The sequence below is a fragment of the Schistocerca serialis genome, chromosome 2 (genome assembly GCF_023864345.2).
Source record: "Schistocerca serialis cubense isolate TAMUIC-IGC-003099 chromosome 2, iqSchSeri2.2, whole genome shotgun sequence".
Lineage (NCBI taxonomy): Eukaryota > Metazoa > Arthropoda > Insecta > Orthoptera > Acrididae > Schistocerca > Schistocerca serialis.
Window position 1 is genome coordinate 583,077,413 of NC_064639.1, and position 26,409 is coordinate 583,103,821.

General features: G+C 38.6%; 1 protein-coding gene across 1 annotated transcript in view; it reads right to left on the reverse strand.

The window, feature by feature from the left end:
- Positions 1 to 26,409, reverse strand: part of LOC126456248 (serine-protein kinase ATM-like) — a 445,804-nt gene that overhangs the window by 104,710 nt on the left and 314,685 nt on the right. The window contains exon 45 of the mRNA XM_050091998.1: positions 12,589 to 12,754. Coding sequence (XP_049947955.1) covers positions 12,589 to 12,754 — 166 coding nt within the window. The remainder of the gene's footprint in view (positions 1 to 12,588; positions 12,755 to 26,409) is intronic.

The window sequence follows — 26,409 nt, forward strand, 5'->3', positions numbered from 1 at the left end:
GTGTCATTCATATCGGATAGATAGAATATGATATTCTAATAACAGCATAAGGAGATTGGTTATTAAGTAATTTGGATATAAAGTTGATATGGCAATAAATGTGGAACTTAGCACATTGTCTAAAAAATAATGCTATTATGACCCACTCCTACTCCTGTGGCACCAGATGATTGCTAGGTGAGGATGTTTGCTTGTGGAATGTTGCTGCACATTGTGATACTCATTGATGGAAAATGTCTTCGGTCATTACAGAGGAATTCATGAAAGTAAAGCTGTCATCAATCCAAAGATTGTTTTGAACACACAGTGCTTTACTATGAATGGTCCTTTTGCTGGGTAGTATGCCCTTACCTTCCTTCAATCTTTTCACTGATTGATCCAGCCAGTTACGGGGTACTACAGTTTAAAATGTATTCCAAACCATGGTGTAACTCAGCATTTTTCACATTTACAAATGCTGCCAAAGGTGAAAGAAGTGATAAGTAATAGATAAAAGTCCTATGATTGATCAGGGATTGAACCCAAGACCTCTGGATTTGTAGTCTGGCACTTTATCACTGAGGCACTAAATTGATACTGGAATTAAAACCTAACATAGATAGGTGAGACACTGACAGCAAAAAGAGTCTAAAACTATTGATCATTTTGACTACACACAATACTTGTGCAAGGAAGTTGCAAACGTGGACAATGCAATTAATTTCATGATCATTTTAATTATGACAGGGGATAACCTGTGACAGGTATACTCCTTTTCTTCATGGGAGGTACCTAAAATCTTGCCAATTGGGTCCGCATCTCATGGTTTCGTGTTGCTGCCTCAGGATCCCAGCTTCGATTCCTGGCTGGCTTGGGGATTTTCTCAGCCTGAGGACTGGGTGCTAATGTTGACCTCATCATCATTTCATCAGCATTTGGGGAAGTTGAGAGACTCGACAATGAAAAGATTAGGAATTTTTATGGATGCTGATAAGATGGACGCTGACAAGATATTATCATCATACTGTATTTGGTCAAGATAAAAGTTCAGCAAATTCCTGCACAAATGCAAATGTTGCTCAATGAGTTTGATGTGCCAAAAATATCAACAGGTGCTATTGAGGCATGGAGAAAAAACTGAATCACTGTAACTTACTTTTGCTGTTGCTGATGTAAGGATTTGACCTTTGATCCCCAAATGCATATACATGTCAGTGAGTGATTAGATAAATGTAAGCTTCAAATTAAAAAACTGTATTAATGAGCTCAAATTAGTACAAAAAATAATTAACATACGAGTTACAAATGAGACTATAACAGAAACATGCAAGTTATATAAATATTCAGTTAAAAGCCTACCCAGAGGAATCACTGAAACTAACAGAAGATGTTTTGCATGTGAACAGCCATATTAACTTAAGTGCAATAGTATCTTAATTTATTTTGAGAAAGCAATGACATTTAATAATTTAATAACTGCCAGAATCACGAGATGCTTCTGGGAAACCAATGACAGAAATTAATTACTGCATTAATCTACGTTACTTTGCAAAAACTTTGCATATGCCGTAGTGGTGCCGGTTTCATGTACTCCTTAGTATGATACAGTATGTTGGATCAAACATGGTAACACATTATTTGGTCCAAGAAAAATTTTAAATGCTACCAGAGATCCAAAAAATAAAAAATACTAAGTAGTGTGTGGTAACATGAGATACACCAAGAACAACAGTGAATACACCAGGCAGTCAAGAACTTGGTACAAAGTGAAGCCAGAGTAGCATATTTTCATACTGTAAATCTTAATGCCGGTGTTCCTGTAACAACATTATATATCATTAACAAAAGTTTAAATCAATTTAAATCAGTTTCAGCAACAGAAATTAAAGAGCCTAGATACCTGTTAGAATTAATGCTGAAACATAATAATTTTCAGTTTAAAAACAAATTTTATGAGCAGGCAGGTGTTTAACCCAGATTCAGGTGCGTGTGGCTTGTCGGCTGACACTTACACTGATCACTTAGAAAACCAGTTTCTTTTTCCAAATCATGCATTACTTATTATACACGCGCACACACATACACACACACACACGCACACAACTGTTACCAGTTACACACTCACATACAACTATTTCACTTTTGAATGACATGTATATGAATAAGTCTGCAGCACAGTCATGGGCACCCTTGTATGCCAATTTTTTTATGGCTCATCTAGAGGAAACCTTCCTGGCCACCCATAACACCAAAATCCTTGTCTGGTTCAGGTTCATTGACAATAACTCCATTATCTGGACTGAGGGCAAAGACACACAAGTAACACACATGATATAGGATTTGGGGTAGACATCGTTAAAACAAAGGTGTTTCTCATTGCGGCAGGATCTTCTCATGAAATTGCAATCATCAACTTTTTCCTCAGAATGCGAAAATATTTTGTTGCTGCCGATCTATATAGGGATAAATGTTCATCATAATAAAATAAGGTAAATCAGAGTTGGCATAGAATGGTATAGGTGTTTGTTTTTTCCTGCATGCTGTCTGAGAGTGGAATAACAGAGAATGATTGTGAAGGTGGTTCAAAGAACCCTCTGATAGTCACTTGTGATTTGCAGAGTATCCATGTTGACGTAGATGTTACGAGCATTGTGCCTGCTATGCAAGGTATTCTAAGGTGATGGGTTTGACTGAGCATCATGTCGCTGGCAACTCGCCATGAACTGGCTAGGCCAAGTAGATAAGTAGGTGCAGAGCAGCATTTTGAATCACAGAGCCAAGAAAGGAGGAGGGGTACATGTCCAGCAGGCTGGTGTGTGCTGTCTTTGTGAAAATCATGTGGTTGTGTAAAGTGTGCCACTGAATGCTTATGGATACCAAGCCATGTGGCCTGTTTCTGAGTGTGCTAAACTTATAGCTTCAAATATTCACTGAACACACAAACAGCAATTTTGAGATATGCTAAAGAAAATCTAATGACAGTGTTGAAAACACAATAAACAGACAAACACACTATAATTATTGCCATACTTCTAAAGGTAGTACAAACAAAGTTACTAACAGTTACATGCAAAAAATTTTATAACAATGATAACAGTTGTTAAAGAGACAATACGTATATGCATATGACACATAGTTGGGTAGATACTGAAGGCAGTTATCACAGGACCATGTTTATAATATCGTTTAACAGAAACACAAATTGTTATACATAAATTATTATCTCAAAGAAAAGAGAGAGAATGAAAGTTCTCTCCACACATGCACTGCGGATTAGCAGCAACATTAATTATTTTTCCTATTACCTCAATCCATTTTTTTATTTAATGAGAATTTAGTAAGTTAATGTTGTCAGATGACAATTTGAACAGCATAGTACTGCAGCAGCAACAGGAAAAAGAAAGAGATGAACTTCACACAAATTTTTTACCTGTTCCATTTATGTGTGCAGAGTCTACACAAAAGCTGGTCATTCTACAATGCTTAGGATGTAATAATGTAATATCAAACTGCAAATTATCTAAAAGTATATGTAATCTATGCATGAAATATGTAAAGGTTGTAAAACACACAATTGTAAGAATAGTGATTTATTTGTAAAATAGTTACTTGATTGCGGTGATTGGTCACATGACCAAGGTTTTAAATAGGTGGGCAGAGCACGTTTTGTGGTCATTTGATTTTCGCGTCTTGATGGATAAGGTCTGCATGGCCAGTGAGCTGCAAGAGTTTAAGTGTTGGGCCACAGAATTATTTCCATGTGCACCAACTGAGGAGTTAGAAATACTGTAGTGTAACAGTTTTAACAGTTAGTGTGCTAGTGGTGTGACAGAACTTTTGAAAGGTAAATTTATTATTGTATGTAGTCTTGAATGAACTTATTGAACTTTAGGAAGTTAATTCAGTTTTTATGATTTGGTATACTAATAATGCCTTTGGCTTACATTCATTATGGCCTGCAAATGTGCTACTTACTCTGTGAATTCAGTCAGTTGAGTTCTTATTTCTTTACTGTGTTTAAATATCAGCTTGTCTAAGGCCACCATTCAATGCAACTTTGTGAGTGATCTGAATAAAGTGATAGTGAATTTTAAACCTCTGGTTAGGCTACATCATTATCCGGAGGGATCACCCCTTTAATATCTCCTTTATTTTATTAAACATATAAATTATAAAAATTTTGCTGATTGTCTCTGCTATATTAATGTGCCTCATGAAAGACTGATGCTTTGATAGTGGTTTAAAACAACAGTGCGTAACAATACCTGTAAAGTACATAAGAGCCAAATACAAATTTAAGCTCATGTACTCACCTCTGTTGGTGGGGTAGCAACACATCAACCCAATTGGCAATCAATTTCAGATTATTTTATTAATTACAAGCCTGATCTTTTTCACCCGCTTCTCCTCAGCCCAATGTGTCGCCTTCTTGGACATAATAGATCTTCACCTTTCTGATGACCACTTCCATACCTCTGTCCATATTAAGCCCACACAGTCCCTGAATTTTTGACACTTGTCACCCCTTCCATACCAATGAAGTGCTCCCATTTAGTCTGGTCACATATTGCTGATATCTGCAGTAATGAGAATTCTCTTGGCCAGTAAGCTGAAGGTCTCTCAAAGGCCTGCACCAGCACGGTCTAACCCCCCCCCCCTCCCCCCCCCAAACAGATTTCCCATGTCATATTCTCACACACCCCTACTATAGGCACCCATCCAGAGGTGGAAGGTCAAGAAAAATGCATGTCAATCTCAATGGCTGCATCACAAGCTGTGCCATTTGCATCCTTCTGTATATCACAAGCTTTTCTGAACTATGCAGATGGAAGTTATAAACCGCCTGGCATCAGTCTCCATTAACCCTCTGTTTTTGCACAATCTCCCCAACAGTTTCCGATTCCTCTGTCATATTATCTCCCCCCCCCTCCCCCCCCCCCCCCCACCATTCACCTCTCCACACCATCTTCATTGTGTGCCCCTGCACACCAGCTCCGTCACCTGTTCACCACAAGCCTTGACTGTGCACCTGTCACTGCTCCCTCCCACATTCTTAGCCAGCAAACCAGCTGCCTCCCACGGAGCTGCTAGATATTCATCCCCCCCCCCCCCCCCAATCTGCCTACCACCTGGCTTCCTCTTCTTCTAACACCCCCCCCCCCCTCCTCACCAACATAGCTGCCACCAAAGTAGTCCACCACAGCTGAACTGTAATCCGTGCACTGTATGTTCAGCTGGCACCATGTCGGGGCAAGGGGAAAAGGTGTGTGTGTGTGTGTGTGTGTGTGTGTGCTCAAGCTCAAGCAGGGCTTTATTCTGAATGAATGGCGTGTTTCTTTGTATATTTCTCTCATGTACGGGCTGGCTTTAATTAAAGTGCAGGTCCTCATTGAGGTCAATTGTGGACGATGATTATAGTATGGCAACATAACGTGGTAGATTTACACTGGAAAACAATTGGTTCCAATCTGGCCACCAAGTGCAAACACAGCACCGCAGCACCTTGTCAATGGCCCCACTGCTCATATTGAGCAAATTGTGCCAGCTGCAGTTAATAATAAAATCAACTTTGTGTCTTTCTCACTTATGTGACCTTTTCCGCCCACACCCTATTCCTATTTCATTACACATGGAAACATTTCTTTATGCCTGTCTTGCATTCACAGTGCCAGACTTGCACCTGGTGGCCAAAATTAGAACTAATTTTTTTTCCAGCGTAAATTGGTTTTGCATAATATCAACCAACTTTTGCTGCAAATGACAATTACAGCCCAGAGTGGACCTCTGTGAGCAGCTGCACTTTATAACCATATTGTATTAACACATCTCATCATTTCATTTTAATAATGCTGTCAGTTATTCACTTTCTTTGATTTTGAATGCTTAGAATTGTAGCTCACTGGTATAGCCAATATTTTATTGCAGAATGCACGGTGATGTGCAGACATCATGTCCTAGCCTTATTTCACCAGCTGTAACTATGCTTGCTTCATAATAGGTACATCAGTGATTTATTTAGATGATTCTATACAGAATATTTTCCTGCTATCTTCTCAGTAATTGTTACCATTAAGCAATTTTCTGCTATGCTCATTATTCCACATATGAAGATGGTTGTATGAACAGCCAAAACTAGTCATTATTTCGTGTGTTATATTTTGCGAAATTATAAAAAAATAAATAACTACTTTTTGACAATATTTGGACTGTTGGTTGCAATCTCCTGATTTCATCAGGAATTCATACCAACATTAATGAGGTTATTAAAATATATACAAATCAGTTGGTTCCACTAAGAAATTTGTCAATGAAGTAGAAAGGAGTTGGATATCCAAGAAATCCTTTAGCATCCCCTATTAATGTCAAGGTCATTAAAGACTACTGTATTAAGAGTCCCAAATATGTAGGGATTAAAAATACTCAAGATAGGTATAGTGCTCCACGAAGTATGATCGAATACTGCAATAACTTGATGTAATTATGCTGCAATGTCAATTATGCAACTGAGTTATGTATCTAGTGTTTGTGCACACTTTCCACAATTGTGTATATACTGTGTCACTCACTCAATGCTACGATACACCACTAATGAGGAATCCAATGGAATGTGTTAATGTTGAACTTAGAATCACTGACGAGTGACGGCAAACATGCATGTGAGCAACTGACACACAGCCCTTAGACACTTTCATCATATACTTTTGAACACAGCCATAGTTGTGGAAGTTGTGGGAGTCGCCAGCAGAACATCCGTAGACGCACAGTGAAGGATAGCATTATTCTGTGGCGGCGCGCACAAAGGACAGATTGTTTATTCTTTGATTATATATAGTAGTTCTGTTGTTATTGATTCAATGTTAATATGAGCTTTTCATTGCAAAAAAAAAAAAAAAAAGAAATATTATAGCCTAACTACTTCGTGAGTCTCTCTGAAGATTGTAATAAGTAGTAGGTGGCTAAAGTGGTGACCCTGTATAAAGAATTTTGTTGTAGACGAACAAATGCAGCCCAGTTCAATTTAGTCTACCAGGAGATTGGCGAGTCCGCTTGGCACACCGAGTGTTACGGATTGGCGTGACGTTTTACTAGAGAACATTGAGGAATTACAACACGACATTGAAGAACAAGAAAACGCTGTGTTGAATTTTTCTGCACCATCAAGTAACGGTCTTTCGACAGAGAACAGTAGCAAGATGAAATTACGCCCACCGCAGTTCATACCTGATAAACCTGAACTGTGGCTTGGAATGCTTGATCTCACCTTCCAGCATCATGGCATTGCAAACGATATTTATGATCGCCGTTAGTGCGCTTGACAATAAAACAGCAACAATCAACGCAGATATAATACTTCAGCCGCCCACCACGCAAAAGTATACGCGTTTTAAGCAGTTACTCATTGAGCGACTACGTCGGCCGGTGGAACAACATATCCAGCAAGTATTGCACAGTGAAAAGAGAGGAGATAAGTCACCTTCGGAATTTTGGCGGCACCTGAGAAGTTTAGTCAACGACACCGAGTTTCTAGATACGACACAGCAAGATGTATGGCGTGTGCAGTTGCCAGAGGCAGTTAGAACGACTGTGGCACACTCAGACGCACAAGATATCTCGTCGTTGATCTCATTAGCCGACAAGGTCTACACCTCGTTAGACGCAGCGCATGCGTCGACGGTGATGTTTGGACAGAACAGTACAGTCTCACAGGAAACGGCGGCAATACGACGACCCCAACAGCCGGATGTTTCTCAACAACTGGATGACCTACGAAAACAAGTTGACGGATTGAACCAGCAGATATCGACGTTGCTCGGAGGCAAGACAGAAGAGCAAGGAAGATGACAGTGTCTAAGGAGTGTATCTGCTGGTACCATCAGCGATTCGGAAGGGAGGCGACGTGCTGCACATCACTCTGCAATCACCCAAATAGCAGCAGTAGCTGACGTTAGGCGCTCCGGTCGCGAGTTCGAGCAGCAGCGTCTACTGTTGTGAGGTGAGATCGACGAGGGGCAGCTACGGGTGTGTAACCTTTCTTCTTCTTTACCTTCACTGTCCCATCGGCTGTTTGTTACAGAAGTTAATTCCCGCTGTACTTATCTAGTCGACTCAGGTTCGGACGTTAGTGCATTGCCTGTTAGAAACTGTGATGTGAAGCTCCCTCCATCTCAATCAAAACTCACAGCAGCAAACCAGACGTCGACAGCGACTTATGGAAAACGTCTGATAGAGGTAGACCTCGGGGTCCATGAAAGTTTACCATGGACTTTTGTAATTGCCGATGTGTCAGACACAATATTGGGTGCAGATTTCTTGTTTCATTATGCACTTGAGGTATCTATTAGCTCAGTGAGCATTCGATGGAGGACACAGTGCATTAGAGGCACCCTAGGACGAAGCCCTATGTCCACGTCTGATTGCAGACAAGTAGCAAACTGCGAATCCATGTCTGGTGGGCAGACAATAAAGCACAATACAGTACATCACATCAGGACTACACCTGGTCAACCAGTGGTTCAATGCCCACGCCAGTTAGCTCCGGATCGTTTTGCTGCAGCGAAGGCAGAGTTTGAAGAATTATTACGCTCGGGAATCGTCCGTAGATCCGAAAGTCCGTGGTCATCACCACTTCTCCCCATAAAGAAGAAAGATGGGACTTGGAGACCATGCGGAGATTACAGGGCACTAAATACTCGTACCATCCCCGATCGTTATCTGACACCACATATCAGAAATTTTACACATGCACTTGCAGGCGCGACCATTTTTAGTGCCACTGATTGCAAAAAAGCTTATCACCAGATACCGGTCGCACCTGCTGATGTACCGAAGACGGCTGTCACAACACCATTCGGTTTATTCGAATACCTCCGTATGCCGTTCGGGTTAAAAAATGCGGCACAAACTTGGCAGCATTTCATTGACGAAGTCCTCAAAGGTTTACCACATTGCTTCGCGTACCTCGACATCATCTTGGTTTTTTCGTTGTCTGACGAACTGCACGAACTACATGTAAGGACTGTTTACCAACATATTGAGGAACATGGCATTTCGGTCAATGAATCAAAGTGTTTACTTCGATGATGTCAGGTGCCATTCTTAGGCTACTCAGTGACAGCAGCCGGTATCAGCCCACTGCAAGACAAACTCGACCTTATCGAAGAGATGACTCGCCCCATCGACTATCGCCAACTACACCGGTTTCTTGGAGCAGTTAACTTCTACAGATAACATCTGCCTAATGCGGCGGCTATTCAAGCACCTTTGACGTCAGCATTAATCGGCAAGGATGCAGTAGGCAAACGACCTTTACAGTGGACATCAGCGATGCAGATGGCATTCGACAAGATCAAAACCTATCTTCACCAGATGGGCAGAGGCGATTCCATTATCGAATATTCCAGCAGAAACAGTGGCATGCGTATTTCTTTCATCTTGGATCGCACGTTTCGGCTGCCCTTTACATGTCACCACAAACAAGGGGCGGCAGTTTGAATCGACGTTGTTCTCAGAATTGGCCAACCTCTGCAGGTTGCAACATCATCGCACCACAGTGTACCACCCAGCAAGCAATGGGATGGTGGAATGCTGGCATAGAACATTAAAAGCTGCATTAATGTGCCATGCACAATCTTGGTCGTCAGTGTTACCACTAGTTTTTTTGGGCCTACGCACAGCATTGAAAACGGATTTAGGGGCATCCACCGCAGAATTGGTTTATGGTGAAACCTTACGACTGCCTGCAGAATTCTTCACCGATAAAGAAGGGGCATGACAGATTGAATTGCCATTTAAATTACAAATGGTACACAAGCATATGGCCAGCCTTTGCCCATCTGCTGTCTCCAAACATGGAGCTGTAAATACATTCGTGCACAAAGATCTATGCTCATGTACACATGTGATGCTGCGGACGGACACTGTCAAGTCACCGCTGCAGCCTCCATATCCTGGACCTTATAGAGTGCTCTCACAGGATGAACATACCATACAGATAGATCTAAATGGAAAGAGTCAAGTGGTATCATTGGAATGGCTCAAACCTGCACATATGTTACTAACTGAAGAGGACACAGAGGTCAGGCACCAAGCACCACCTTCCACACCAGTGGACCAGGATGACACCACTTCACCACCACAAGAGGAACCAGTATCGTCACTACCAGCAACAGAAGCTGAAGAAGTTCAACCAATGCGTTCAGTACACACAAGAGCTGGGCGTCGGGTGAAATATAAATACCCCAACATTCCCGGAGCTCCGCTCTATCAGATGGGGGCTGTGTGGGAGTCGCCAGCGGAACATCCATAGATGCACAGTGAAGGACAGCATTATTCTGTGGCAGCGCGCACAAGGGACAGATTGTTTATTCTTTGATTATATATAGTAGTTCTGTTGTTATTGATTCAATGTTAATATGAGCTTTTCATTGCAATAAAAAAATAAAATATTATAGCCTAACTACTTCGTGAGTCTCTCTGAAGATTGTAATAAGTAGTACGCAGCTAAAAAGTAAATCATTTAGTGTATTCCACTGGCACCCAAGAGGCCTTTTCAAGAATACCAATAAAATTATAATCTTGATAAATGAGAATGAATGGATAAATTGGATGTCAGCTGGTGTTTATCAGATTATTATTAGCATATCATAAAATTTGATATACGTGTGTCCAGTTGGATACATCATATTATTGTAGAATTAATAAAGTGAAAGGATGAGTGGCACTAAACTGAAAAATCAGATATAAGAAACCAAACACTAGAGGTCAGTGACTGTTTAGCTAAATAGTTGTTTAAATGTTTCTATGAAGCTGCACGTATTGATAATAGGTCTCCAAGGAACCTACAGATTACAGTTGACACACAGATCCACAACCCCCCCCCCCCCCCCCCCCCCCACACACACACACACAAAAAAAATAGTTTCTCCAGTTCCAGCATTTCATAATTTGCAGGTAGTTCCTTTACAGAGAGAAACAGAAGGTAATGTATAGAGGTAACGAAACTGAGAAGATATTCTAAACGATGCTGTATGTTACAGATATTTCGAATGCTTTCACACAGTGCTATTATTGTGTCATCATATCTTTAATACTTCTTCCGTCTGTGAGGTATGAATGTTTACAATGCATATGTTTACACTGTGAAAAAGATCTAGCAATGTAGTGAGTACATGATGATGCACAAGTTGCATAAACATTAACCAAAAATTGCTACATAACAATCATATCTCTGATTTGTGACTGCTAAAGAGAAGCTATGCGCTCTGTGGCATGCAGTGTTTCTCTCTGGATTGGCAAATAAGCAGTTAATGAACTGACTCTCTCTGATGTTAATTCTATGACGAGGTACATGTTTACTGAAATTTGTATGAAGCTAAGTAAATGTATTGCTGAAAGTCAGCTATCTTGTGAATTTTTGAATTGAAAAAGTTGATGAATTGATAAAGTTGAAATGACTTACACACAAAATTACATCAATGTTTAAAGTGAAAAGGTGACCACGGTTTTTTTAAAGTAAAGCAGTCGATATGAATCCTGACACGCTGCACAAGGGAATATATGTTCAGCATGTTGGTAGCAAATCCATGAGCCTGCACCCAATCAGAACTTTTCACGGAGAAAGTTTAGTTACAAAATTTCTACACATAAGTGTTTCCACTCCTTTTAAAGTTTTCCTAGGATGGATAGTACTACCAGATTCCAATCTAGAGTGGTGTCAGTGCATAGACAACTTCCAAGCCTTCTATTACGAGAAGTCTAATTTCTTTTGTAGTTATAGCCAATGACAAACTTAGCAGCAGGACATCGGACAGTGGAAGACTAATTTCTCTGAGCTCCAGAAAGCAAATACCAGAAGGAAGTGCCACTTAATAAGCACACATATAATTACAAAAACATTACATACATATTTAGTATGTTATCTTTGATACTGCAATAAAATTCCAGATAACTGATGACAAGCAACAGATTAAAATAATTTTCTTGTGATCTATTTAACTATGGAAATAATGAGAAATCAAATCAGGACTGTTTATGTTATTGTTCTAGAAATTATTTTATGTTAATTCAGATGGGAGGAGAAAGGTTCAGAAATTAATATGTCAAGTGGAGATTTTTGTTAATATTCTGGCAAAAGATAACATTGACTCATCTTTGGGAATCTACAAATAAGTATTTATATACCATATACAGTTCAGAGTATCCTAGAAGAAAGAGTCACAGCAAAATTGTGACTCTGTCTTCTAGGATACTCTCTTGTTGCTGGCGTTTCCAGTTCTGCATAGCTTCAGGTCAGTAGGTCAGGGATGTTGAAAGAGGGCTACTGAAGACTTTCACTGGAATTAATAGTTGGAGAAAAGGAAGGGTTGCTGGAAGAACTGAATGAGGAATTGGAGGAAGAAGGTGAAAGAAATACCACCATTGTATAGGTAAGGTTAAATAACTTGTTAAAGGTTATGCTAAGTCCATTGTTGTGAACTTCAGTACACAAAATAAGGAGCCATTTTTACCTTTTCATTATGATAATGTGATTAAAATAAGTTGTGATTTTTGAGTCTGTGCTATGGAACCCATATGCTGTGTAATGAGTTAATGACTATTTAATGTACATACCGGGCACTGTCTCACTATTTCCAGAGCACAATTCCAGGTCATGTGCTTGAAGGACACGATCCCATTTTGCTTTAAGCTTTAAATGTTGAATACAGCTCTGATAGTCTAGAGTGTTGGACGGCCAGCATCCATACACTGCATCAGAATCCCCTATCTTTGTATAAGCCTAAGAGTAAGAATAAAAGGAAAGACATATAATTACAATGTCACTAACATTTCACAACTTTAAATTGAAATGCTTAGCAGAAAGTCATATGAACAGCAATAAATAAGTAAAAATTAATACTCCATATTGGGTACAACTTGCAACACTCTGGAGAAACTACATTAGTGTGTTTCAATACAAAAATTGATTTTAACCCTCTACAGTCGAAATTATTATTTACTGTAGAAAAAAAAAAAATTTATATGCACAGAATGTTAAAGAATAATGTATTTAACCCATACAAGGTGAATGTTTATTTTTAAAATTATTTATGTTTTCAAAATAGGTCTGTGACTTTGAGGTCACAGCGGGCAGTTGAACTTTTTGTTCAATCTTGTACGAGTATTGTAGTATTTCTATTACAAGACAAGAATGCAGCTGCATGTTACAATAAAATTGGAAGTAAGGAAAGAATAATGGGATAACAATTAATTACAGGCAAAAATACACACAATACAATAATTTAAAAAAATACAAAGTTAAAAATTAATTTTAGTGTCTTCATTTTTCAGGCTTTTTTAGCTTCTGATATGAACTATGTAGTATGAAAATTAAAAAAAGAATTAGAATTTGGTGTATTGCAAAGATGCGCTTTACATTTTGTACAAAACACTTCTGGTGCACCATTACATCCTGACTTTTTCAACGTCCTCTTTTTTTCTGAAAATTGAGGCCAGTGGCCCATTCCATCTTTCCTCATTTCTTTTTCAGGCACTGGTACTGCTGACCCTATTTTCTTCTTCAACTGAGCTGCAGTTTCAATTGACGAACTACTAAATCTTCCCCCTTTTCTCTGTCGATCCTTATTCTGCTTGCAAAGACAAGCAGCAACAGTAGCTTTGAAGTCCAATGGCCTGAGCTGGTCATGCTTCACCTTACACTTTGTACAATCTCTTCTGTAGAGTAGCCATGCATAGACTACAGTCAGATCAAGCAAGTGAAATGCAAGTCTCAAATACCACTTCCATGATTGGATCTTGTTGCGATACAATGCTATCAGCGAATCCAACAGATCAAAACCACCCAAGCACTGATCGTAATAGTGAGGAATACTGGGGCATTCAACATTTATTTTTTCTTTCTTTGTATGGTCCCATCTCTCCACTTTTGATGTTGGATGAGCACCAGCAAAAGTATTAAGCAAATGAACAGGCTTGTTGTCGTACCATTTTACTGCACATAACGTACACCATCAATTCTAAATAAATGGTCCTCATAACTCCCTCGATTGCTCCTTTTCATCTCTTGGCAGATGAAACACAACTACAAACCGAACTCCTGTGAACCAATTATCAAAATACAGTTTATGAAACATTTATCTAGGTATCACATAAGCCAAGTGAAGAACAAAATTTCCACTCACACCGACATCAGGCAAGGAAGGATCATGCTTCACATTCTCTGTATATATCTCTAAATTATGTGAAATTCCATTTGAATCACACAAGACAAATGATTTATAACCCCATTTTTAGGTTCACTTTTCACATAAATCTTCAAGCTATGTTTTTCCTTGAAAGGAATCATCTGTTTGTCTACTGACAACTTTTCACTCATGGGGATACTTTGAAAATTTCCAACCAATGATTCCAGAAAGGACCCAATCTTATACAATTTGTCAGCTGGATCTACAGTTTTGTTATTGTTGAAATGAAGTCCTAATTTTAGCTGCTCCCACCTACTGCAGCTCATTATACCAGCAGCAGCTGGAATCTGAGTAGCAGTTTTCCAATACATACGAGATGATGGAAGTCCATAAATGGATATGTACATATAACAACCAAAAAATTGTTGTTATTGGTTTAGAAATGTCTTTCCGTAGTGCATACAAGTTGGTTTGAGAAGCAACATTTTCCACAATTTTTTCATCTAACAACTGCCTGAAATAGGTCACAGGTTGACGATGCTCCTCTGGTGCACAAGGGAGAGAACTCTTCCAAGGCTGAACAGGACAAATAATACAATGGGTAAATCGTCTCCAGTCATTACTGACGTGAACTTCATCACTAATGTTCTCATTATCACTTTCACTATGCACAAGTACACCATTATCACTGTCCTCTGCACCATCATTATCACTCTCGGCTATTTTCTACAATCTCAATATCATCCTCACTATCTGAAGCTAAGACAAAATTTTCTGATTCATACCCAGGAATAGGCCTAACTTCATATTCTTCACATTTTTCCTATTTTTCATAAAAATTTCTGGGATCCATGACTGCAGCAAAGTGGGGTTAGATTCCATTATTGTCCGATGTTACATCAGAGAAATGGACCTAAATTCCATCATAAACAGGGAACATTTTTACTTACATGAATTGCAATGTTTTAATAATGAAGAATGATACTTACATTTATTAATAAGTATTTTTCTTTCTTGAAAAACGAAAACAGAATCACTGTAAATAATAACTACGCCGACAAATGAGTGCAGCCCAACATTCAATGCTACCTACCAAAGATAATATTATATTGGTGTCTGTGCAAAGAACCTAAATATAAAGCAGCCATATTGTAGCACTCAAGTCACACTGGTCGAGAAAGGAATAACATTTCTAATGGGAAATATAGTGATGAAATTTGACATGACTTCAGAGTCACGGTGGGCAGTAGAGGGTTAAATGCACTTCTCTTGTCTAACAAACAGAACGTCTGGAATACAGTACGGATACACACCACAAAAATCATATATGACCAAAATTTTAAGTTGGTTAGAGCATTTAAATTTTACAGACATACAGTATGAACTCTGCACTTAGACACGGTATGCTTGAAAAGTTACAGTAGTTGTAGTAGACCTGCGAACTACTGAGCAGTGATGGTGTGATGTTACCATTACCCACTTGATAAAACAAAAGTGATGTGGTTCATTTCCTAGGGGAAAAACATAAATCCCTAATCACAAGCAAAGTTTAGGCTTATGTGCTGAGGACAGATTGGGTGGAACAGCTTCTCCAGGTTGTGAATATTCGGAAAAGCATTTATGTATATCACTGATTTCTGTTTTGGTCAACCAGTAATAACTGCAACATCATAGAAGGGATCAACATTGCAGCAGGTAATTCAGAAGAATGGATCCATCTACGAATATCAGCAGAGCAGTAAAAATTTAAAAAAAATAAAAAATAGTTTTGGCAAAGTGTATGCTCCCTGATGAATTGAAATTCTGTTAATTTAGTGCCCACTATCCACAACAGTATCACTTTTCAGAAAGGTCAATAATTGATGATAAATTCTGGGTATACTACTGAATTGTTAAATATTGAATATGATGATGATGTAGGACTTTCAATGTTGTTCTCCTTGAAAAATCCAAGTGCAAGCAAATGTTTTAAGAGTTTTAAAATGCTCCTTTTCCACTTTAAATTCTCATCAATATAGACATCTAAACATTTTGTAGTTTCCACCCTATTTATTACTTCTTCATCATGTGTTACACTATCACTGGTGTAGTACCCCTGGATGTGCAGAACTGAGTATGTTGCATCTTTTTAAAATTGAGGCAGAGACTACCTGAAGAAAACAATCAATGATACTTTTGAGAACATTGTTCACTATTTCTTGCTTCTTTGTATATGCTTGGAATAGTTGCAATCTGCAAAAAGAACAAATTCTGCCTGTTGTGTGTTAGACGGAATATCCTTTACATATATGAGGAACAATAATGGACCTAAGATTGAGCCTTGAGGGACCACATGCCTGATTACTCCCAAGTCAGAATAATGCCCCGTTGACTACATTATTTCAATCATTAATTGCAACTTTCTGTGTTTTTTTGGTTACATATGACATTATGCAGTGGTTGGCTTTACCATCAGTCCCACATAAACTCCAATTTATGTAGGAGAATAGTCATTCATGTAGCAAAGTGCCTCAGATAGGTCACAGAAAAAACCAAATGGCGCTATTTTATTATTTAATGCTTGTAAAATTTGTTGAGTGAGCATGTCACGGCATTCTCAGTAGAGTAACTCTTCTGAAATCCAAACTGTGGTTTGCTGAGGACATTATTGTCACTAATATGAGATACTGTTCTAGACTGCATCACTTTCTCAAAAATTTTGGAAAATTATGTCATGATGCCTGCAGCTCGCGGTCTCACAGTAGCGTTCTCGCTTCCCGAGCATGGAGTACCGGGTTCAATTCCCAGTGGGGTCAGGGATTTTCACCTGCGTCGAGATGACTGGGTGGTGTTGTGTCGTCTTCATCATCATCATCGTCATCATCATCATTATTCATCATGATCATCATTCATCCCCATTACGGATGGAGGAAGGCAAAGGCAAACTTCCTCCACTAGGACCTTGCCTAGTACGCCAGTGCAGATCTCTCGCGTCATTCCCCTTACGCTCTGTCAAGAAGCATGGGACTTGGCATTTCCATTTCCAGCAATGAAACAAGTCTGAAGATACTGACATCTAGCATAGTACCTTTCTTAAAGAGGAGACTGGCAAGGGCATATTTCAGTCTCTCTCAAAAAATGCTTTAAGTTAATGATGCATTACATATTTCAAGTAAGACACAGCTTATTGTTTGGAAGAAAATGTTTACTATTCTATTGGAAACATCACTAAAACCATATGAGTTTTTATTTTTGAGAGAATATATAATTTTCTTAATTTCAGAAGGAGAAGTGATATATTCATGTGATTGAATCTTATGAAAACTGATTTTTCAACATATTACTATGATTCTTCTCTTGTAGTTTTTGTCTCTATATTTTCTACTAACATAACTATTATTAAACATATTTGCTACTTGTGTCTCAGAATTTATAGCCATTCCATTCAGCTGGATAGTGATGTTATCCTGTCCAGTGGCTGGTTGTCCTCCTCTAGTTTTGCAAAAAATTAAATATAGCCTTAATTCTGTTCTCAGAATTACAGGTTTCTAACAAAATGAGCATGGTCCTTGATATTTTAAGTAACTTTTCTTAGTAATTTTCAGTAGTTTTTGTAATCTCTACTTGTTCTTGCCAACAAATACATTTCTCTTTTTCGTTCACAAGATATTTTCATCCCTTTTGGTTATCCATGCATTTTTACACGGCTGTTTAATGTCCTTTTTGATTAGCTTATCCAGAAAACTATTTAAAAATAGCGATAGAACTCATCATGGAATACATTGAGTTTTATATGAATACTGAGTTCATTATAAATTGCATCCCAGGACATTTCATGCAAACTATTCTAAACCCACAAGAGGGCGTGCTGATTTTCATAATACCGTCGGGCAAGGAGCCTACTTTGTACACATGGGAAGAATAGCTGTTTCTATGTTACCAAGCTAAACATGCAAGAGCAGAATCATAGTTTAATCCAAGAAAGATAAAATAAACTTATAGAATATGTAGCAGAAATGAGAACAGTGAGAAACTGAAGATCAGGATCGATGGTCATGAAGTAGATGAAGTAAGGGATTCTACTACCTAGGCAGCAAAATAACCAATGACGGACAGACCAAGGAGGACATCAAAAGCAGACTATCACTGGCAAAAATGGTATTCCAGGCCAAGACAAGTCTACTACTATCAAACATGTGCCTTAATTTGAGGCAGACATTTCTGAGAATGTACGTTTGGAGCACAGCAATGGATGGCAGTGAAACATGGACTGTGGGAAAACTGAAAACATCACAGAATGACTTCTACGGTACTATAGGAAGACGTAGAGGGGGAGAAAAAGTGTAGACGTAGGCAGAGATTGGAATATATCCAGCAAATAATTGATGACATAGGTTGTAAGCGCTACTCTGAGATGTAGAGGTTGGCCAAGAGAGATGCATCAAACCAGCCTCAAAACTTACTTTTTTTTTTCTTTTTTTTTGGTGGGGGTGGAGGGGTGGGGGTGGGGAGGTGCTAAACAACTGTTTAATTAAACAATAATGAAATAAACTTTCACTACACAACTACACACACTGTTACCATGGACAGGTGTCACCCCACAGTAATGGCCCACTCAAAGCATTAGACAGCACAGCTGCCTCAAACCCCGCCAATGCTTATTTTATAACTCATTAGCTTGTAGACAACTGCCTTATTGTGGGATTGTGCTGGTAGCTCATGATGTGGGTCATTTTCATACATGATCATAAAATTTTTCTGGCACAGAGTTTTTCTGAGATAGCTCACAGTTTATTTTATATTGCTGCTGCTCGCATGGATGCATAACAACACAATTTATCACTGTATTAGCTGCAGCAATCACAAAGGAACAGGTATGGGCTCACCATTGCGAAACAACACTAGAATGATGCAAACAATTTTATTTGTGTTTGGAATGCTTTATACATGTGCGAACCAGCTCAAGAGTTAAAAACATATGTCCTGGAGTCATTAATTATTCTAACTGATTTCAACTGAGGAGTATCAGTTCTGTAAGGCACTATCTTATTTATCCTAACTAACTGTGCGTAATCATCAGACAGATCATTTGTTACTAGGTAAACAGTTGTTTTCTTGCTTTGAGCTTCACCCAAGAAAACATTATTAAGTGTGGGCTTACCATTTTTATCCATGCATCTTGGAAAGTTAATTACTGAGATTAAATTATAGGATCAAAATACAGTTTCCAGAGAATGTTTCCTATCAGAATCCTTCAATAAACCTACACTGAAGTCACCACAAACTATTAACTGCTTGCTGCTGTCCTACAGATAGCACAGTCAGGAATCCAGATTCCGTATGAACAGTTGTTTTCCCTATGGGGATCTATACACAGTTACAAATAAACATGTAATGTTTTTCTGTAGTAATTCACAAGCACAATCTTGTGTGTGCTGATCACTACAAAATACACTTGTCTCAATGTTTTTGAACTTGTGTTCTGCCTTAATATATGTAAGAACTACTTTTTCCATATTAGTTCTGCACGAGTAAGCTGCTAGAGCATAATCATTTATATATAACTTGTCTAACCCTGTTGTTACATGGTGTTCCAATGGACACAGAATGTCTATTGTTTCATGTTGTTGCTGTTATTGTCTTTGTCTTTGTTGTTGTTGTTGTCATCATTTTTGCTGGTGTGGTCTTCAGTCCGAAGACTAGATTGATGCAACTCTTCATACTACACTATCTTGTGCAAGCCTCTTCATCTCTGAATAACTACTGCAACCTACATCTTTCTGAACCTGCTTACTGTATTCACCTTTGCTCTCCCTTTACAATTTTAACCACCCACACTTCCCTCCAATCATAAATTGGTGATAATTTGATGTCTCGGAATGTGTCCTATCTACCAGTCTCTTCATTTTCCCAAGTTTTGCCACAAATTCCTTGTGTCCCCCCCCCCCCCCCCCCAATTCTATTCAGCACCTGCTCATTAGTTACGTGATCAACACATCTAATCTCTAGCATTCTCCTGTAACACCATATTTCAGAAACTTCAATTCTCTTCTTATCTAAACTGTTTATCGTTAAAGATTGACTTCCATACACTGCTACACACCAGACGAATACTTTCAGGAAGGACTTCTAAACTTAAATCTATATTCAATGTTAACAAGCTTCTCTTTATCAGAAATGCTTTTCCTGCCATTGCAAGTCTACCTCTTATATCCTCTCAACTTTGGCTATCATCAGTTATTTTCAGCCCAAATAACACAACTCATCTACTACCGTAAGTGTCTCGTTTCCTAATCTAATTCCCTCAGGATCATCTGATTTAATTTGACTACATGCAATTATCCTTGCTTTGCTTTTGTTGACATTCATTTTATATCCTCCTTTCAAGACAATGCCTATTCCATTCAACTGCTCTTACAAATCCTTTGCTGTCGTTTATTAGATGACCGGTTTCAGCACTCTGAAGGTGCCATCATCAGATCTGAAATGTGGATTTTATAAATGAGTGCCGAAACTGGTCATCTAATAAATGATTGAAGCGATTGTGGCTTTCAAATTATTTTAAATGCTATAAATGTAGGTTTGCCTTTCCTTAACCTAACTTCTAACGTAAGTCATAGGATCAGTACTGCATCGCACAACTCCACATTTCTCTGGAATCCAAATTGAGGTCTGCTTCTACCAATTTTTCCATTCTTCTGTAAGCAATCCGTGTTAATATTTTGCAAACATGACTTATTATAAACTGACTGTTCTGTAATTTTCACACCTGGCAGCACTTGCTTTCTTTGGAATTGGAATTACTACATTATTCTTGAAGTCTGAGGGTATTTCATCTGTCTCGTATACCTTGCACACCAGATAGAAGAGTTTTATCATGGCTGGCTCTCCAAAAGCTATCATTAGTTCTGATGGAATATCGTCTACTCTCAGGGCCTTGTTTTGACTTAGATCTTTCAGAGCTTCGTCACATTCGTCTTGCAGTATCATATCTCCCATCTCATCTTCATCTATGTCCACCTCCCTTTCTATAATACTGTTTTCAAATTCCTCTCCCTTACTCAATATAATCCTTCCGTCTTTCAGCTTTCCCTTATTTGCTTAGGACTGGTTTACCATCTGAGCTCTTGATATTCATACAGCTGCTTCTCTTTTCCCCAAAGGGTTCTTTAGTTTTTCTGTAGGAGGTATCTATTTCTCCCTAGTGAAATATGCTTCTAAACCCTTGCATTTGTCCTCTAGCCATTCCTGCTTAGCAATTTTGCACTTTCTGTCAGTCTCACTTTTTAGATGTTTGCATTCCCTTTCGCCTGCTTCATTTGCTGCATTTTTAAATTTTCTCCTTTCATCAATTAAATTCAATATCTCTAGTATTATCCAAGGATTTCTACTACGTCTTGTCTTCGTACCTATTTGATCCTCTGCTCCCTTTACTATTACATCTCTACTGTGTACTGTCCCCCTTCCCCTATTCTAGTCAACCATTGTACAATGCTCGTTCTGAAGCTCCCAACAACCTCTGGTTCTTTCATCTTATCCAAGTCCCATTTCCCTAATTTCCTACTTTTTTCCAATTTCTTCAATTTTAAGCTACAGTTCATAACTAACAAATTGCGATCAGAGTCCACATCTGGCCCTGGAAATGTCTTTCCATTTAAAATCTGGTTCCTAAATTTCTGCCTAACCATTATATATTCAATCTGAAACCTTTCTCCAGGTCTCTTCCATGTATATAACCTTTTTTATGATTATTAAACCAAGTGTAAATGGTGATTAAATTACGTTCTGCGCAAAATTCTACCAGGTGGCTTCCTCTTTCATTCCTTTCCTCCAGTCCATATTTACCTTCTATTTTTCTCTCTCTTCTTTTTCCTGCTATCGAATTCATTCTCATATCTCTTTACATTTTCCAAACAGACAAGAAGCTCTTCTACCCTATTAGTGAATCCTCTAATATTTTGATGAAATATTTTTCTGTGCATTATTAAGCATTTTGTGGGGCTCCTCTGCTATTTTGACCCCTTTCAGAAAAATATGCCTAAATCTTCATTCTGACCTAAAAAGGTATCTCTCTGACACCAGAAACTACAGGGATCTTGCCTGGTGTGAGTATGGTGGCTGTACACTTCCTGCAAGAAGCTCAGCCAAAGTAGAAGTAGTAGTAGTAGTAGTAGTAGTAACAGCAGCAGCAGCAGCTGTTTTATTCATCTGTGGAACACTTAATGTAATTCATTTATACAGGTATCAGGATACTTACAGATGTAGGTTGACAAGAATGGGATAGGCAGTTGGCCATGTTCTTATAGCATTTGTCCGAAGGAGGCATGGCTCGTAGTTAAAGGCTCTGCCCCAAGATATACATATATTGCAATAAGGGATGACAGTACTTAAACAACCAGGACACATTTTGAATATTTCCCCACACGGATTTAAATAATGGGCATTTCAAAGACTGTTCATTCAGCCTAAGGTTGTTCTACTAACATCCACATGATTTTCATGCAGCATAGCTTACAATGAAAGCGAATCAGAATGGCCGAACCTTCACTATTTAATCCCTGTCTCTGTATATCTCTATTCTGCTTTCATGTGTCATTAATCAACATACAGTATTAATATTTTGATAGTGGTGATGATGGTTTTTTGTTTCTGTTTGTTTGACGATGCCCGCATTATAACTGCTATGTGTGACCATGACATGGCTGTGGAAGCAATGGTTACCAAGTACAAAGGACAACTAAAAGAAGCAGAAAGATATATATTTTCAATAAACTAAGCAAAAAATCAGAAGTGCCATATCTCAATAAAAAACTTGAAACTTTCAGCACAGGGCAGAAGCATGTAGAGCAACTATGGCTCAAGTTTGGAAGAATAGTTGACCATGCACTGGACAGATATGTACCCTGTAGAACAGTTCATAATGGGAGGGACCTACCATGGCATACCGTCACCCTAAAGAAACTTCTAACAAAACAGAGAACCTTAGAACATATTCTGAATCGAACATAATGAGGTATCTTGAACTGAATGACCTCCTCCATGGATTCCGAAAACATCAATCATATGAAACTCGATTTGTACTTTTCTTACATGGCATACTGAAAACTTTGGATCAAGACAGTTATGTAGATGCAGTAGTATTTCCTGACTTCCAGAATGCATTTAACTCAAGTATCATACCTACACTTATTGTCATAAGTTTCCTCATATGGGGTGGTTGTTGTTGTTGTTGTGGTCTTCAGTCCTGAGACTGGTTTGATGCAGCTCTCCATGCTACTCTATCCTGTGCAAGCCTCTTCATCTCCCAGTACCTACTGCAGCCTACATCCTTCTGAATCTGCTTAGTGTATTCATTTCTTGGTCTCCCTCTACGATTTTTACCCTCCACGCTGCCCTCCAGTACTAAATTGGTGATCCCTTGATGCCTCCTCGGAACCGATCCCTTCTTCTAGTCAAGTTGTGCCACAAACTCCTCTTCTCTCCAATTCTATTCACTACCTCCTCATTAGTTATGTGATCTACCCATCGAATCTTCAACATTCTTCTGTAGCACCACATTTCGAAAGCTTCTATTCTCTTCTTGTCTAAACTATTTATCGTCCATGTTTCACTTCCATTGGCTACACTCCATACAAACACTTTTAGAAACAACTTCCTGATACCCAAATCTATACTCGATGTTAACAAATTTCTCTTCTTCAGAAACGTTTTCCTTCCCATTGCCAGTCTACATTTTATATCCTCTCTACTTCAACCATCATGTTATTTTGCTCCCCAAATAGCAAAATTTCTTTACTACTTTAAGTGTGTCATTTCCTAATCTAATTTCCTCAGCATCACCCGACTTAATTCGACTACATTCCATGGGGTATCAAGTGAAATTTGTGACTGGCTCAAGGACTTTACGATATGGTGGACACAGCACGTTATCTAGATGGAGAGTCATCATCAGATGTAGAAGGAACTTCGGATGTGCCCCAGGGAAGTGTACTGGCACCCTTGCTGTTCAAGTTGTATATTAATGATTTTGAAGACAATATAAATAGTACCCTCATACTGTTTGCAGATGATGCAATTATTTACAATGAAGTGCTGTCTGATAGAGGCTGCATAAATCATGTCAGATCCTTGTAAGATTTAAAAGAGGTGCATCAACCGGCAACTTCCTTTAAACATTCAGAAATGTAAAATTGTGTACTTAAAAAAAAGTAGTCACACATGACTATAATTGGCCAACTCGTACAAATACCTGATTGCAACACTTTGTAGGGATATGAATTGAACGATCACATGGGCTCAGTTGTGGGTAAAGCAGGTGGTACACTTTGGTTTATTGGTAAAATACAGTCTACCAATGAGATTACTTACAAATCACTTCTGCAACACATTCTAGAATACTGCTCATGTGTGTGGGACCAGGACTAACAGGGGGCACTGAACATATACAGAGAATGGCAGCAAGAATGGTCAAGGGTTTGTTTGATCCACGTCAGATGTGTTACAGAGATGCTGAAGCAACTGAACTGGCAGCATCTTGAAGACAGACGTAAACCATCTCGAGAAAATCTGTCCAAGTTTCAAGAATAGGCTTTAAATGATAACTCTACGAATATGCTACAACCATCCATGTATGTCTCACATTGGGATCATGAGGACAAGATCAGAATAACAGAGGCATTAAAACACCCATTCTTCCCACATCCCATAAATGAATGGAATGGGAAGAAATCGTAATAACTAGTCTAATGGACCATACAAGATCAGGATAATTACAGCACACACAGAGGTGTAAAAACAATCATTCTTCCCCCACTCCATACATGAATGGAATGGGAAGAAATCGTAGTATAACGGGCCAATCTTCTACCACGCACTTCAAGGTGGTATGCAGAGTATGGATGTAAATGTAGTAGGCAATCAACACATTCAAGTGGTGTATTTTGAACAGGTAGTAGTTACTCCCACTGCTGCATCTTGAAATGTCAGTTAGTTCAGTATAGCAGAGGTTTGGGGCATGGCTTCTATACAGTACAGCTATTATGGGTATTCCAAAGCCTCTATTTATTCAGCCTAAGGCTGTTATAACAACGCCCACATAATTTTCACATATCACTGTTCACAGTGAAGGGGAATCAGAGTGGCTGAACCTTCATTAATGAATTCCTGTCTCTATATATCTCTATTCTGCTTTCATGTGCCATTCATCAACATTTAGTACTAATGTTCTGATAGTGAAGAAGATGGTTTTGCATTTCTGGCACTGGCAATTCTAGCCGCTGTAGGAAAAGCAAGTCTGTAAATATTTTGCTAGAGTGCACAAGAATATGGTAACGTAAGCAGCAACCATTAGGGAAGGTTTCACAAATGATTAGACGAAATAAGCACGTGGTACACTTCATTACCTCTATTATACGCCAAGAATTTTCTTGCTTCTTGTCTGTGTTTGCAGGATAAAATGTGTAATAAGCAAGTTTATTTTTGTGAGTGTATTGTGTCTGTGTTTTATTTTCTTGCAGCATACCACAGATATGGAAAGAGCTTGGACCTGAAGTGAAAGAACTTGGTGTGCCCATACCAATCTAGACATCAATCAAGAACAAAAACAGTGGAAATGCAAGTGAGGGTGTATACATAATTTCAAAGGAGCAATGTATGTTTGTACGTCTAGCTACCAACATCACAATAAATCGCTCTAAAAAGAGATTTAATGCAGTGTAGCACTTAAACTACATAGTTTTGTAATAAGTTAAGTATAAATATGAAAACCAAACAATGCAGAATGTAGGCTTAGCAAATTCTTCTAACAACATTGGAACTGCTCAGTTTGCTTCTATCAGCCAATCACAGCACAGTACCTCTGACCTCATACAACATCAAAGTTACATCGCGAAAACTCATAAATGCCAAGCATTGAATGCTACAAAAAATTAAACATCTCAAGTTCAGAATCAAACACAAGAAATACATTAAGCATCCATCCCAAAGGTATCAGACACCACATTGATGAACTCTCGAAAACACACAACTTTTCATATGTTTGTTACAATAAAATGTCGAGAAATGTGACGTTAGTGGCTAAACACGCTTCCTATACACCTTACCTTGAGGAGTTACCTTTTGGTTTATTTTAGTAGTTGACTATGGAAAGGATGGGAGATACAATGCATAAATTTTTTTGAGGTACCTGACACCATGGTTACAATCAGTAAATGTCACGAACTTCCCAAATACAGAAACCACGAGCTGCACATGGCCTAAAATAATTAATGTA